Below are 13,757 nucleotides of genomic sequence, written 5' to 3'. Positions count from 1 at the left end.
CTCAGGTCTGCATTCCACAAATATTCCCAGCTATCATTCTTTTTAGCAGTTCATGCACATTCTAGCATTCTCACGACTCTTTCTACCTCATCATCTCTGACTGGCTGCCTCATGTACTTCATTTACGTGTGTCATCATATAAGGTTTCACAGTTTCTTTGGCATAACGATCAGATTTGTTGAAAAGAGAATATGAGGTAATATTAAATCATAGAGTAATATGTGTGTTTCAGGAGACAGAGGGCTACTCGGGCTTAGATTAAGGGCTTAATCTGTATTTACACCAAATTTCCTGGACATGATGACCCACAACAAACTGTCAGCCAGACAAATAATGGCTCGCCTGAAAGAAAGTTTGAGTCTGAAACATATAAAAAACATGTAAAAAAACATGACTTTTACACACATAAAAACAAAATACAGAAATATATAGAAAGACATATTATTTAAGTTTATTTAAACAAAAATGAATACATCCTAAATGTTTTGCCACAATGACTGTTGTGTCTTTGTATTATAAATTTGTGAAATATTGGTGAAAGTGCTGCTACATGCTTGCTTTCCCTTAATGTTAAGGACGGTGATAATCATCAAATGACATTATTCTCTTCACTCTTCACAAATAAAAAAACCTATGAGCAAAAAAAAGTGTGGATTATTATTGTTGTTGTGGTTACTTGTATTTCATAGCAGATTCTGCAGGATGTGTTCAACAGCATCTGGGAAGCTGTCACATGTCAGGTGAGGAGGTGGGTTGATTTTATTCTCATCTCCTTCTCTGTATTTACCTAAAAGATGAGGAAGAAGGAGAGAGAGAGTGGAATAATATTGGCTGCAATTCACTTAAGAGGGCGCTAAACTAGCAGTTTTGTTTTGTTTTGGCCTTTTTTTGCAGACACATATACCTGGATGACCTTGTAGTCATTGAGTGGACCATGAACCCCTCTGTATACCACAGTGTCTGACAGTTAAAGCTTGGAGGAAACTGGGTCATGTGACAGGACAATGATCCAAAGCACAGGTGTCAAAGTCCAGACCTCAACCCAATTAAAGTACTGGTGTGGGAGACCTTAAGAAGGCTGTGTATAAGTGAATGTCCAAAACTTCAATGAACTGAATCAATGTTGTGAGAGACTGATGAAGTCATACAAGAAAACATTACTTAAAGTTATTGCTGCTAAAGGTGAAGGTAAAGGTTTCAGCTCACCAGTCTTGACCAGAATACCAAGCATTCCTGCATTCTGAGCCCCACCCACATCATCTCTGGCATCCTGATTTAAAAAAAAATGACCAAAAACATAGTGGGATGTTTCACACCAACAGTGACTATGAGCAAAATTAATAATATACTCACATCCCCTATCATAACTGCTTCACTGGGGCTGCATCCTACGTCAGTCAGAGCCTGTTAAGAGGAAAAAAAAATATAGCGACATATGTTGGGATTAAAAATGAGCTTTTAAAGAATACATGCAAAAAATGATGAAAATCCTGAAAAACCTGTGTAAAAAAACTCTTCTCAGGCTTCCCCACTACAGTGGCTTTACAGTCTGTGGCGTACTCCAGTCCTGTCACAAAGGGCCCAGGGCCAAGGGCCAAACCATCCTTCTGCTTATAGTATCGAGCCTTATGTATGGCGATGAGAGGAGCTCCGTCCAGGATCAGTCTAAAGACAGAAAATACACACTTGTGCATGAGGGCTAATTGAGTTTTTTTACTGATGAGGAAGGAGCTCATTTGGCTAACATTTTGACACTAATGATGATGTCATCTGTGCTGTGGAGAACTTTCTGGAGCTCTAATGGACTAAATGTGCCGTGGTCAACTTTTTGCATCTCTTATCAGCTATCACCATGGAGATACTGCCATGCAGCACAGAGATGTTGGTGTTAGTGTTATGATCCTGGGTCATATTTGGTAAGACATATTATTGTGTTATGTTGATGCTCTCTCTCTCTCTCTGATTTGTTCGATGAGCATATGGAGCCTCTGATTGGTCAAATCATGACTGAAGACTCTGTGACAGCTCTCTCTCCCTTCCTGTTGCTTCACCACTCCATACTTATGGATGCAAGTATCTATTGTGTGCTATTTTAACATGTGTTACTGATCTAAGCTACTGTGTTTATGAATTTTGTAGTCTTGGCTAATCTTTGTATGTGTGCTGTGTGTTTGTTCCTCTCTTCTTTCTCTCCCTATCTACCTAAAAAATAAATATGAAAAAAAACCACACTTATTCTCTATTACAGTTTTTATATTTTTATATCTGCACATTGCCTGTCCTTTGTTTCAATTGGACAAAAACAGGATTAAAAAAAATTAATATATTGACAAAATTCTATGCTCTTTGAGCTGAATAAATGAAATAATTCAATTTAAATATTCATCTTTATAGTCTTAGTTGTTAGTTAAATAAAATTAAAAACATAAAATTATTGTTTGTGTGATTTATATTCCAATTGGTCAATTACTTCTTTTATAATGAGTAGACTGACTGTCAAATAGATTTTAGTTGCAGCCATAGACACCACAGACAACAAAGTCTGATGTCTGATTTCCCCACCTGAAAGCCCTGTTGAGTGTTTGGTAGTTGAAATGATCCGGAGCAAGTCCAACAACCACAGAGTTTGGCTCCAATGTGTCAATACCTGCAAATGAGAGGTCACCATGAATATAACATGAGCCTTTATCTCTATATTTAAAGGAATAAAGGGTTACTGTGAGTATGTAACATGAAGAATGGATATCAGTAACTTTAAAAGAAATAACCCACACTACCATTAAAATCCTCCAGTGCACTGTCCTCCACCAGCAGCAAAGGTCTGAGCTGTTTCTGCTCTAACAAACTCCTCGCTGCACTCAGAGAGGTGAAGATCTCTTTTTCCTATAGAGTTCAGATCATTTTTAAAAACATCAGGAGAGAGAGAAAACCTATTATTTGTTCATATTTCTTTCATTTTTAGGGAAAAAAATGATTATGGTCTTACATGCAGGTTAAAGTTGAGATGTTGCAGTCGTTCTAGCAGATTCTGTTTACTCTCCTTGGTTGTGTTGGTGACAAACTTCACAGCGACAGACGCCTGCCGTAACCTGATGACACAAAAACAGATACAGGTTCAATTTAAAAAAAAAATCAAATAAATAAATGGGTATTGGTTGATTTTTTTAAATTGCCAATAAAATTAGACCTTCTCAAACATTCTGTTTTCTACTAAATGTTTTCCCCTGCAAAATAGTAAGATACAATAAATTCAGCGGCTAACATCCTGCTCACCCATAAGATCCAAAAACCAGGAGGGGATCTGAGTGCCTTGTGGTTGGACTTGACCTATGGTTGACTACCGGTCTTATACACAACATGGTGGAAATCACCCTGCAACAACATGTGCCCAGCAACATGACAGAGCTCAGGCTGTTATGCTACCCCACTGAACAGAGATCCACTGAATGCCTGTAGCTGGAATGCAATCTGTGGAGACTAACCTCAGGCCAGCTCACCTAGGAAAGGGTGTCGGTTGTTAAATCACACCCAAATGTCCTATGATCTCATGGTGACATCACCATGCATCCCACTTTACTTCTTCTACAAGTTGATGTGCTATATCTCACCTCCACACCCTCCTGTATCTTGTTTCCTACCTGTTAAGAGCATCCTGAGCTCCAGGCACTGCTGTGTCTTCTATGTGCAGAGTTCCACTCAGATCAATGAGCACAGCCTTCAGAGCCCGTCTGCCTGCCATGCTGGAGACCTGCACAGCAGAACGAAGCCAAGGTGACCGACAATTACTGCCTTTTAGTGATAAATAAAGGTGCAGTGTGTGGATTTAGTGCAATTTAGCAGAGCAGACTGCATGTAGGAGGACATACAATGCAATATAAGACAGTGAAAACATGGCATCACAACAGTGTTATATGGGCTTGACACAGATGACAAAGCATGTGAGATAATTTTTGATTCTCCTCTTAATTGAACCTTGCAGCTTGTTGCAGACATGATAAGAGCTAAAAAATACCTTATGAAGCAGATAACTTTCTGCTCACTAACCTCACTGCAGTTACAAAATGCTCACGTTTTTCATTACAAACACACCACAATAAATGAAACAATGAAACAACAGTACATTTGTTATTAAAAAAAAATATAGCAAGTTGTACAGCTAACCTTAAACGACGGGTGCTCTCCCTTTTGCTTCCTGTTGATGTTCTTCTTCGTTGTTTTTTTTAACCCAGTTGACCAACGCTGCCCCCAGCGGCACTTTTGATATATCTATCCACCTATCTACCAAAAGGAAAAATACCTAAAAGGAAAAAAAAAACCTATTTCATGTAAATTCTTACCTTATGAATGACTGCAACATTTTGCTATTAAAAATACTCAATTGTTATTATTATTATTGTTGTTATTAATAATAATAATAATAATAATAATACATTATGAAATCATGAAATGAAAATCATTTAACATGCATTAATCCATTTTAAAAAAATAATGAACTGAAATTTAATTATTTAGTGTAATACAACCAAATATACGCTCAACTGGGATTCAGTCAGTTTTGCAATTTTGTCAATAGATGGTACAAAGTGGTTTTTGTATTTTTTCCCAAATAATAAGATAAATAAGACTTTTACTTTTATTCATTTTTAGCTTCTGATACAATTTCTTCTTTAAATACTTCACAGGGAAAATTCTTGGTCTTGTATAAAAAAGGAGACATGAATGGTCATTTTTACACAATAAAACACACATGTACACACACAGTTCCCCTTATGAGCTTCATATTTATTAAGTTAGACATTGCTGTTTCCAACACAGTTTACAACACAAGGTCAGACAATCACAACTGATGTTTAAATCAACTCCAGCAGGACATTTCCACTGCTCCTCTGCTGCTCCACCTCCGTTCCATACAGAGGAAGAAAAATAACACTCCCTTGTTTCCCACTTGCTTTGTGTTGACTTAAGGTGGAGGAGGATGAGGACAGTGACACTTTGGGCGTTCTAGGGGGTTGACTTTGATCCTGGTCCAAAGAACTGAAACAAAACTAGCCATACAGCTTCTGCTAACACAAACACAGTAATGCTGTAACCTCAGCCTACAAGAGCAAATGTGCTTCTCTAAAGGAGTATACCAGTGTTTTTTTAGACTTGGGTGAAGCAGGCAGTCAAACAACATGGCACTGATGACCTGATGGCAAACATTTAAACTGACACAACTTGAGAAAAACCACCGGTGTAGTCCTTTAAATGACAGTCTAACAAAGAGGGACGTTATAAAAGGAGTGTGTGTGCGCGCGTGTCCACTGGCTTTGGCGCATCGTTGGTGTGTTTGTGTGTGTTATGCGAGTAGGTGTGTTCAGAGGTCCTTCAGGTCCTTCTGGATGCCCCACAGAGTGTCAGCACTCTTCCTCAGCTGGGCCACCTCACTGTCATTTAGAGTCATGTTGACCACGCTGTTCACGCCGTTGTTGTTCAGAATGCAGGGCAGTGACAGGAAGACCTCCTCAGTGATGCCATACATGTCCTAGAAAAGACGCACACTCTGTTTTGAACACACAATACTACAAAACAATAATCAGATGATTGATTGAAAGAACAGAGCCTTCTGTACAATCCAGTGGAACTAGAGCAGTAATATCTGTGACATTTCTCTTCACTAACAAGTGTGGAAAAGGTTTATTAATTCATCTAGTCATTCATAATCCACTTGACCTCCATGACTAAGCATAAGAACTATGCAGAATTTGTATTAGGGAACTGGCTGGATAGGATTCGCTTTTTTCAGAAGTTTATAGATGACAGAAATATATCTATATAAGAGAAAATAAAAAGGCAAGTGTTTGTATGAGGTGTGTATTTGTGTGTCTCTGACCTTGACCATGGTGGAGACGGGATGGACACGGCTCATGTTCTTAACGATGCTCTCAGTGAGGTCAGCCACGCTCAGACCAATGGCCCAATTGGTGTAACCCTTCAGCTTGATAACCTCATAGGCACTATAACACAAAGCAGTACTCTGTTAACCTTAGACTGTGTCTGTGTGTGAAACACATTGCTAACCTTTAAGTATGTGACACTAATACATGAGGGATTCCAGTTTTACTATTCAGATCAAAATTTGCTAATTCAATAATAATTACATCACAATAATTAAAGAGATTAACCTAATTACAAAATGCTTTTTCTTCAGAGGTGTTCAGGCTGACACATGCAGCTTACTGGTCTTTATTGTACAACAAGTAACCTAGTAGTAATGCTCTTGATGCGTGACCCATAAATCACATTATCCTAAGCTGTGACAAACAAATGAAGCCTGTGCAGGGCAGAGGTGACATTCCCCAACTTTCTGTAGCTGTAATCACTCATGGCCACAGATAGCTGCAGCACTGAGACATGCAGCTCCTTGATGACACAGACACTACTGTTCTGCTACAGTGCTGCTATGCTAGTGTCATAATACATGCATGCATGCATATATTTATTTCACAACTTCGGACCATTAAATGCTTTATTATATAATATATATAATAATTATAATATGCATTTTATTGGCTCTGTTTATGGCATTATGCTTCACATATATGCATCAATGTTCTCTTACAAAAACATACTTTAACTAAGTGAAGAAGCAACAGACGTCTCCTCTAAAAAAACTGTATTTACTCAGCTTCTAAAGACAAGACTACTTTTTTTAATTTATTTTTTTAATTTAGATGACTTCTTTTTCTTGTTCTTTACTTAAAACGTCAGCTCCACATGTTCTGTCTGTCTTCACCACCTTCTCTCAGACACAACCTACCTGTCCACCACAGCCTTGTGTGTGGCCTTCCACTGCTCCTTATCAGCGTCAGTACCGATATCAGGATTCAGCTTCTGCAGGTTGACTCCTGCAACGTTTGCACCACTCCACACAGGCACTGGAGTAAAAGCACAACTTTGAGCACATATTGACCTTCTAAGTTCACAAGTGAATCGTTTCCTGTGTGTACTTACCGCTGGTGTCTCCGTGCTCGCCCAGAACCCAGCCATTGAAGGAGGTGGCGTGGATGCCAAGGCGCTCAGCCATGAGGTAACGGAAGCGGGCTGAGTCCAGGTTGGTGCCGCTGCCAATGACGCGGTGCTTTGGCAGGCCGCTCAGCTTCCAGGTGACGTAGGTCAGCACATCAACTACGTATATACACACACAAACCAAAGAGTTAGTGGCACATCATATCCCTGAAGTGAAGTGATCATAAAGCAAGCAAATATCTGTATTCACCAGGGTTGGAGACCACAATAATTGTGCAGTTGGGGCTGTACTTGATAATCTGAGGAATTATGGCTTTGAAGACGTTGACGTTCCTCTGCACCAGGTTGAGGCGGCTCTCACCCTCCTGCTGGCGAACACCTGCCGTCACCACGACCAGGCGAGAGTTGGCTGTCACTGCATAGTCTGGAAGAGGAGAGAAAAAATGTGATAAATAAAACATGGAGATGTCTGTGAGGGTACAGGTACAGTGCAGCAGCAAATTCTAACCTTTGTCAGCGACAATCTTGGAGGTCTTGAGGAAGAGGCTGCCGTGCTGCAGGTCCATCATCTCTCCTTTGAGGCGATCTTCCATCACGTCAACCAGTGCGAGCTCATCACACAGGTCCTGACCAAGGGAGGAGGAGGAGGAAGAGAGTGAGCGCACAGAAAGCGAGGAAGACTCCAGCACCAATTAAGCAGGTTAGGATTACACACTGTTAAAATACACTACATATTCTAAACACATAGTCTAATTCAAAAAGTATAATGCATAGAAACAGTGATCATGGTTCAAACACGTTTATAGCATTTCCTGATGTCTTTAAAAGAAAATCCAGCTGTCATGAGGAAAGGCTTTTAATGATGAGGACTATGTTCTCCTTGGATTAACAAGATCTCAAGGATGTATGCCAAAATGTTTACTGTCATTTCTTGTTTACTAACACTATAGATACATGTGCTGAAGTTGGATTTTGTCTTACCCGCAGCAGGATGCTGACGGCGCAGGCCATGCCCACCTGGCCGACCCCAACCACGGTCACCTTGTTTCTGGGTGGCTCAGCAGGTGTGCTGGCGAGAGGACTGATGAGTTTCTGCAGTACTGAAGACATGATCACAGCTGCAAGGACACAAAAATATGAAAATCATCACCCATCTCAAGTGATTCTATCAACAAGAACAAGTGACCATTCTTTGTAGCTGTACAATTTATACATATAATTGAGATTTAATTAAACTTCATGATGTTTAAATTAAAGGTAGGCTAGGAGATTTCATTCTGATGCACTTTTTGTTAAATTAGTGTAACTTCTCTTTACAATCCGATAGCAACCAATTATTTCGGCAGTTTCGCTTTAAAACGAAGAATATTAATTATCTGTGGAAGCTATAAAACACTAAAAACATCAGCCAATTCTCCGGGAGGACCCTGTGCGGAGTATTGGCTGGTTGTCACCCTCTTCCTGCTCTGCACGCACGAGAGAGGAACGTGCATGGTGGAACATTACATTACATTAAGCTACCGGCAGCAGTGTATCAAAATGGTTTAAAGTATCAACATAGAGATCAAAGGGCAGAGACATGGTGGCTTAAGGTACCACAGTATAAGTCCAAAGAGGATCCCAGTGAAGGTAAAGAGCTCAAGTACATATTCACAGAATACATACTATATTAACAATCAGCTACCAAGATGGCTCAACAAGGTACTTCCCACATAACCCTGCAATAATAATATTCATAAACACTGCTAAAAAACACACAGGTATCAATACTTACAGGAAAACGAGCAGATGGGTGTCAAAAAGCGAGATATCATGATAGCTTTAGTACAGGAACCAAACCCAAAAATCAATCTTCAGTAGTGTGTGTACTGTCAGACACTGACAGTAACCTCTGAGACACTTTTCACTGAAAAGTGGAGTTCCTGATTAAAGCCTGATTATTAAAACTATGAACTGACAAATAGCTTGCAAATATTTTCAGGTTTTTCCAGTCCAGTAAGCAGGCTTCACCTGCATCTTCTGTGGCATCTTAAACAATTTAACAACTTTTTTTACCTCTCCGCAGGCAACAAAAATGACATACATTTTTGAGCTATGGTCACAGTGACCTTTAATCTTTGACATGCAACTGCAACTGCTGCCACACATGCATAGCAACACTTTCTTTGTTTTTGTTTACTATGAAGACTCTGTGGTTGTGTGTACTCACAGACAACAAGATCAGTGTGCAAATGGCTCTCTTCCTCTCTAACATACACACACAGTGTGTAGACACACAATTATGTGCTAAAATACTCCCTATAACTCCATATACAAGCCAGAAACTACACTACATGAGCACAGGCCTGCAGGTAAAGGGTTAATATGGTAATTAAGTTGTTAACTGTAAAAATCACAAATGTTACCTCCTACCAACAGGGTAAACCACCAACAATCAAGAATGCATGATTATTTAGTGCCATGGCTGTGCAGTCAAAAAAGTGTGTTTATAATGTAAGTCTATGGGACAAAATGGGAGAAAAAAAGAAAATCCAGTGCTGTGCAAAAACTAATAATGCAATAAAGTCAATTTTTTTACTGATGTTTGACATGACCAAGACTATAATAAAGGTTAAAAAGAATCCAGTCCACATTCACCTTTTCTATTAAAAATGAGCCATTTTGTGTTTTTTTTTTCAATTTTCAGCACCACCCCTTATAAAATTGGTGATTAAAGGGTTAAAATCCTGGGGGAAAATGATTTTTTCACTACTGTTGATTAGAACTGAAGTTAATTATGTCTATGCAAAAAAGTCTATGCAAAAAAAAAAGTCTATGCAGTCTATGCAAAAAAATTTCAAAAAAATATTTATCTAATATATTTTTAAAACCGTTAAAGTTAGGGGACGTTTTTGTCCCCGAACAACACATTAGGGGGTAAAATTTGCCCACAGTGTACCGTTGACCTATGAAAAATTTTAAAATCATATTAACAAAATGTATGTAAAATTAAGCTTATTGAGGAAAAATGATTCAATTTGTCCACATATTGACAAAGTTATGGCCAAAATAAACAGAAAAATTTCTCTCAGAGGACAAAAATGTCCCGAACAACACATGAGGGTTAAACAACATGGCAGCCGGCAAAAAAGCGCTCACCCTTAAAAAGGGTTTGAAAGTGTTTTTTTGGAAGTTCAAAAATGTTTCATCATCTAGCCTCGTGGTGCTGCAAAGATCTTTAATAACAGCGATGTCTCACTCTCTCCTGATTCCTTGTGTCACTGTGTGTTTGTGTTTATATAGTAGCATGAATAATCGAAGGAAGGAGAGCTTTTACCATTATACAAGATCTTTAAACAACACGCAAGCTTTTGGGCCATGTCTACAAACCAGACAGACCACTCGACTTAATCCAGATCCTCTAAGTTTATACATTCTTGAGGATGTCTCCTCTAACATGAACAGAAGAATAGCAATTACTTTCCCCAACTATTATTTTTTAAATTTGTCTATTCTAATCGGAACACCACCCTGGAGGTGGGAGGAGAGCCCGGGGGAGACCCAGAACTCAGTTGAGAGACTATGTCTCTCGGCTGGCCTGGCAACGCCACAGGATTGTGCGTGGAGAGGTGGAGTGGGCGAATCAGCAGTCAGTGTGTGAGCATGCTTGCATGACTGTAAAACAACGGTTTTATTTTAAAATCGAATGGGGGGAAAAAATCTGTGGCGGCAAGTGTTGGTTATGTGGCAACCATTTGTCTTTATATGGAAAATAACTTAAATTCCCAACATGAATATAGAGATGGATTCTCAGTCTCTTTACTTATGTAGATGGAGGGAGTGGTGTAGAACAACAGAACAGTCATTAGTTTAACTTAATAATAATCATAAGTACAGTCAAATGGCCACCAGGGTATGTGTAACATAAGTTATTCTCCCTTTTGCACAAAGCTACACATATCTATTTAAAAAAAACACATTAGCAGCCGCCATCTTTTGGTCTGAGGTCCGCTTCCTAATGTGTTGTCCAGGCGGCATGTAGTACGTTTATTTCTTTCCGCTATCAAAACGTTTTTTGAACATTTACGAAACGATGCTGAATCGTCAAATCACATGTAGCATGGCGATTAATTTGTGAGTCGATTAATTGGGCACACCCCAGGGTTTCCCACAGCACTTTATAGTTAGGGCGGCCACCTTGACAACAAATGCCCCCTACCTTCACTACTACCCTCAAAACAAAATATGTCATCCACATCCACGCATGCATAGGCAGTAAAATAAGGCCGCATCGTGGCATCTGTTGGTTCAATATGTCCTTGCAGGGCTTTACTCCATACCGTACAATTAATTCTTGCTGCGAACAAACAACTCTCTAACAGGCACACAACCTCTCTCTCGTCTCATATACACAGAGTCTCACACACACTCATGCACGCTCACCCCTTCCTAGTACGCACACAGACACATACACACACACACACTCTGCCCAGTTTCTTAAAGGAGACATGCCACTCCATTTCATTAAGATAGCTATCATAACTATTATGATGCTCACATCAATACAGATCACATCATGCACGTGGCTTTCAGTCAACAAGTTTCAATTCCAACAGGAAGTCATACTTTCCTAATTAAGGTCAAAGGGGCCTTTAGTTGCAGATCAGGCCCAAGTTGCACAGTGCTGCTGCACACCAACTTCAATAACAGGCCACATCTTATTCAAATCAACACTTATATAGTAAGACCAGGTCGTCACAAACTTTTATATGTCAGGAAACAAGTTCTCTAGAGAATGTCATGTACTACTGATCACAAAAAAAATCATTTCATCATTTCATCAACTGCAGAGTTAGACACCCATAGATTAGATTTAGATTCAAAAACAGCTTCTGTGTTTATATTGTAAATATTTTTCTTAATATCTTTTAATATCTATTTTTTAATATCTCTCATACATCTCTTTTTATACATTGCTTGTTTGCACTGAAACGGGTTGACGGCTTTAATCTCATTGTACTTGTGTATAGTGACAATAAAAGGCATTCTAATCTATTCTATTCTATTCTATGCCAAAAAGAGAACCCTGTCCTCAGTGTGGACACCACTGACCTTGACTGTCAGTATTCCTAAAGTACAAAGCACTCCAATTGTCCTGTAATATTTCAGTCTGCCAGCACAAGCTGCCAGAAAGTTTACATATCACTCACATCAAGGTCAGATGAAGGGAGGGGACAGACGGTTAGTGGGAGGTCCATAAGGGACACAGCTACATATCCAGGAAACAATAGGACTGCTGAGCAACACACGGCTGGTCCCCAGCTTAAATAAACAGCGTCATGCCTGTTGCTAACAGGAATAACCTCGTTTCTACACAGGCTGTTTATACATGATTTCAGTAAGGTGATGATAGTCCCTTTGCTCCTCTATAACTGTACATTAAGCGGAGGTGGTGTTACGTAACAGCCGGGGCCTCAGTCCTGCGGTCGTCCTTCATTTTGGTGATGCTGAGAGTCACAGAGGACACGCTTTGCTCACGTTTGCTCTCTTTCTCCGTGTCTCTCTGTCTCTTTTAACACTAAAGGGCGAATATTTGTATATAACACAGCGCTATTAGCCCTAACATGCTACTAAGTTCCAGCGCAAGTTCATAATAAAAACGACATTTCCTGTCTATCTCCCTCACAGAATTTTGCTTTAAAAAATACAACACAAAGTGAAGTTTACGACATAAAATAACTAATAACTAAATGTCGAAGATAAGGCGACGTAAATCGTGTTGCATCACAAACCTAGCTTACTTCGCTACTGTAGCTATGCTTTGCGGAAATAATACATTTTTCATACGACATAAAAAAAATACTTCTTGTTTACACATTTAAAGCGTTTAGAGGTGTCTAAACTGTTACAAACAACGCCTAATGTTGATAATTCAGTGTAACTTCCTATTTAGTGAAAATGGCATCCATTGCTGCGGTGGCGCTGAGCACGCATCACTGTGCAGAAAAGGACACGGAGGAAGAAAAAAACCAAGAAGAAGAAGATAAAGAAGAAAGAGCACTTACAGATTGAAGAGGAAATAAAGGCTGATATCCGTTATCTGGTCCCGCTGGATGAGACGGTGCGGCGTCCAACGGCGTTGGAGGGGAGATGGAGAGACGGCTCCGATGAGTCTGAACGGGCTGCAGCGAGGAAGAGGAGGAGGAGGAGGAGGGAGGGGGAAAGAAGGAGGGGATGTGAGCAGGCTGAGTACACGTGTGTGTGTGTGTGTGTGGGGGGGGGGGGGGGGGGGGGGGTCGAAATTAAGTAGAAATATGCACTTTGCACTTGTTATTTTATATTACATCGTCCTACATTTATAGCTTTATTACGTTATTACTTCTATCAAGTACAATGTGTCATGTATCAACGGGTACATTATTTTGTTATCATTCTTATAATCTCATTTTATAATTTGGCAATAATGGCAGTTAACTGAGATCACATGCTAAACACAGGCAATGAAGGATGTGGTCTACAATAGGCTGATTCCCTCAGTAAATAAGTTCTTCTATACTGAATTCCCTTCAATGAAACGCAAAAAATGCATCCTTATAAAAAAAAATCTTTTATTATATATGAGTATAATTCTGGCAGGATGTAATTACAGAGAGTGAATCCAGTGTTGAGATCTCATGAGATTTTCTAATTTGACCCACAAGGCTTCTATTACAGTTGCTCATCTGACTACTTTTAAAAACAGTTTTAATTATTTTTAATTAGCTACATGC

At 39.5% G+C, this 13,757-nt stretch overlaps 2 protein-coding genes across 2 annotated transcripts; both read right to left on the bottom strand.

Annotated features, from left to right (window-relative positions):
- Window positions 1-436: 436 nt before the first annotated feature.
- Window positions 437-4,223, bottom strand: hdhd2 (haloacid dehalogenase-like hydrolase domain containing 2). The gene is made up of 9 exons (XM_028422762.1): window positions 4,162-4,223; window positions 3,639-3,748; window positions 2,987-3,089; window positions 2,778-2,883; window positions 2,563-2,647; window positions 1,500-1,665; window positions 1,354-1,404; window positions 1,207-1,270; window positions 437-787 (listed from the first exon to the last, which is right to left on the bottom strand). Exons 2-9 carry the CDS (start codon window positions 3,737-3,739, stop codon window positions 684-686), a joined length of 780 nt encoding a protein of 259 aa, XP_028278563.1. The 5' UTR covers window positions 3,740-3,748; window positions 4,162-4,223; the 3' UTR covers window positions 437-683.
- A 538-nt stretch (window positions 4,224-4,761) lies between these two features.
- ldhba (lactate dehydrogenase Ba) lies at window positions 4,762-13,210 on the bottom strand. Its single transcript, XM_028422735.1, has 8 exons — window positions 13,053-13,210; window positions 7,990-8,126; window positions 7,517-7,634; window positions 7,259-7,432; window positions 6,994-7,167; window positions 6,800-6,917; window positions 5,873-5,996; window positions 4,762-5,524 (listed from the first exon to the last, which is right to left on the bottom strand). Exons 2-8 carry the CDS (start codon window positions 8,116-8,118, stop codon window positions 5,357-5,359), a joined length of 1,005 nt encoding a protein of 334 aa, XP_028278536.1. The 5' UTR covers window positions 8,119-8,126; window positions 13,053-13,210; the 3' UTR covers window positions 4,762-5,356.
- Between the last annotated feature and the right edge of the window lie 547 nt (window positions 13,211-13,757).

The sequence above is a fragment of the Parambassis ranga genome, chromosome 2, assembly GCF_900634625.1.
Source record: "Parambassis ranga chromosome 2, fParRan2.1, whole genome shotgun sequence".
NCBI lineage: Eukaryota > Metazoa > Chordata > Actinopteri > Ambassidae > Parambassis > Parambassis ranga.
Note: the sequence above shows the minus strand (reverse complement) of the source record. Positions and strands in the feature narration are given on the sequence as shown.

Coding starts and splice junctions, on each gene's coding strand:
- ldhba (XM_028422735.1), bottom strand. CDS start 8,118: ATGTCTTCAGTACTGCAGAAACTCATCAGTCCTCTCGCCAGCACACCT. Junction 7,168..7,258: donor TATTGTGGTCTCCAACCCTG/GTGAATACAGAT, acceptor GTATATACGTAG/TTGATGTGCTGACCTACGTC. Junction 6,918..6,993: donor CGAGCACGGAGACACCAGCG/GTAAGTACACAC, acceptor CTTTTACTCCAG/TGCCTGTGTGGAGTGGTGCA.
- hdhd2 (XM_028422762.1), bottom strand. CDS start 3,739: ATGGCAGGCAGACGGGCTCTGAAGGCTGTGCTCATTGATCTGAGTGGA. Junction 2,648..2,777: donor TGCACTGGAGGATTTTAATG/GTAGTGTGGGTT, acceptor TCTCATTTGCAG/GTATTGACACATTGGAGCCA. Junction 1,271..1,353: donor AAGCAGTTATGATAGGGGAT/GTGAGTATATTA, acceptor TTTTTAAATCAG/GATGCCAGAGATGATGTGGG.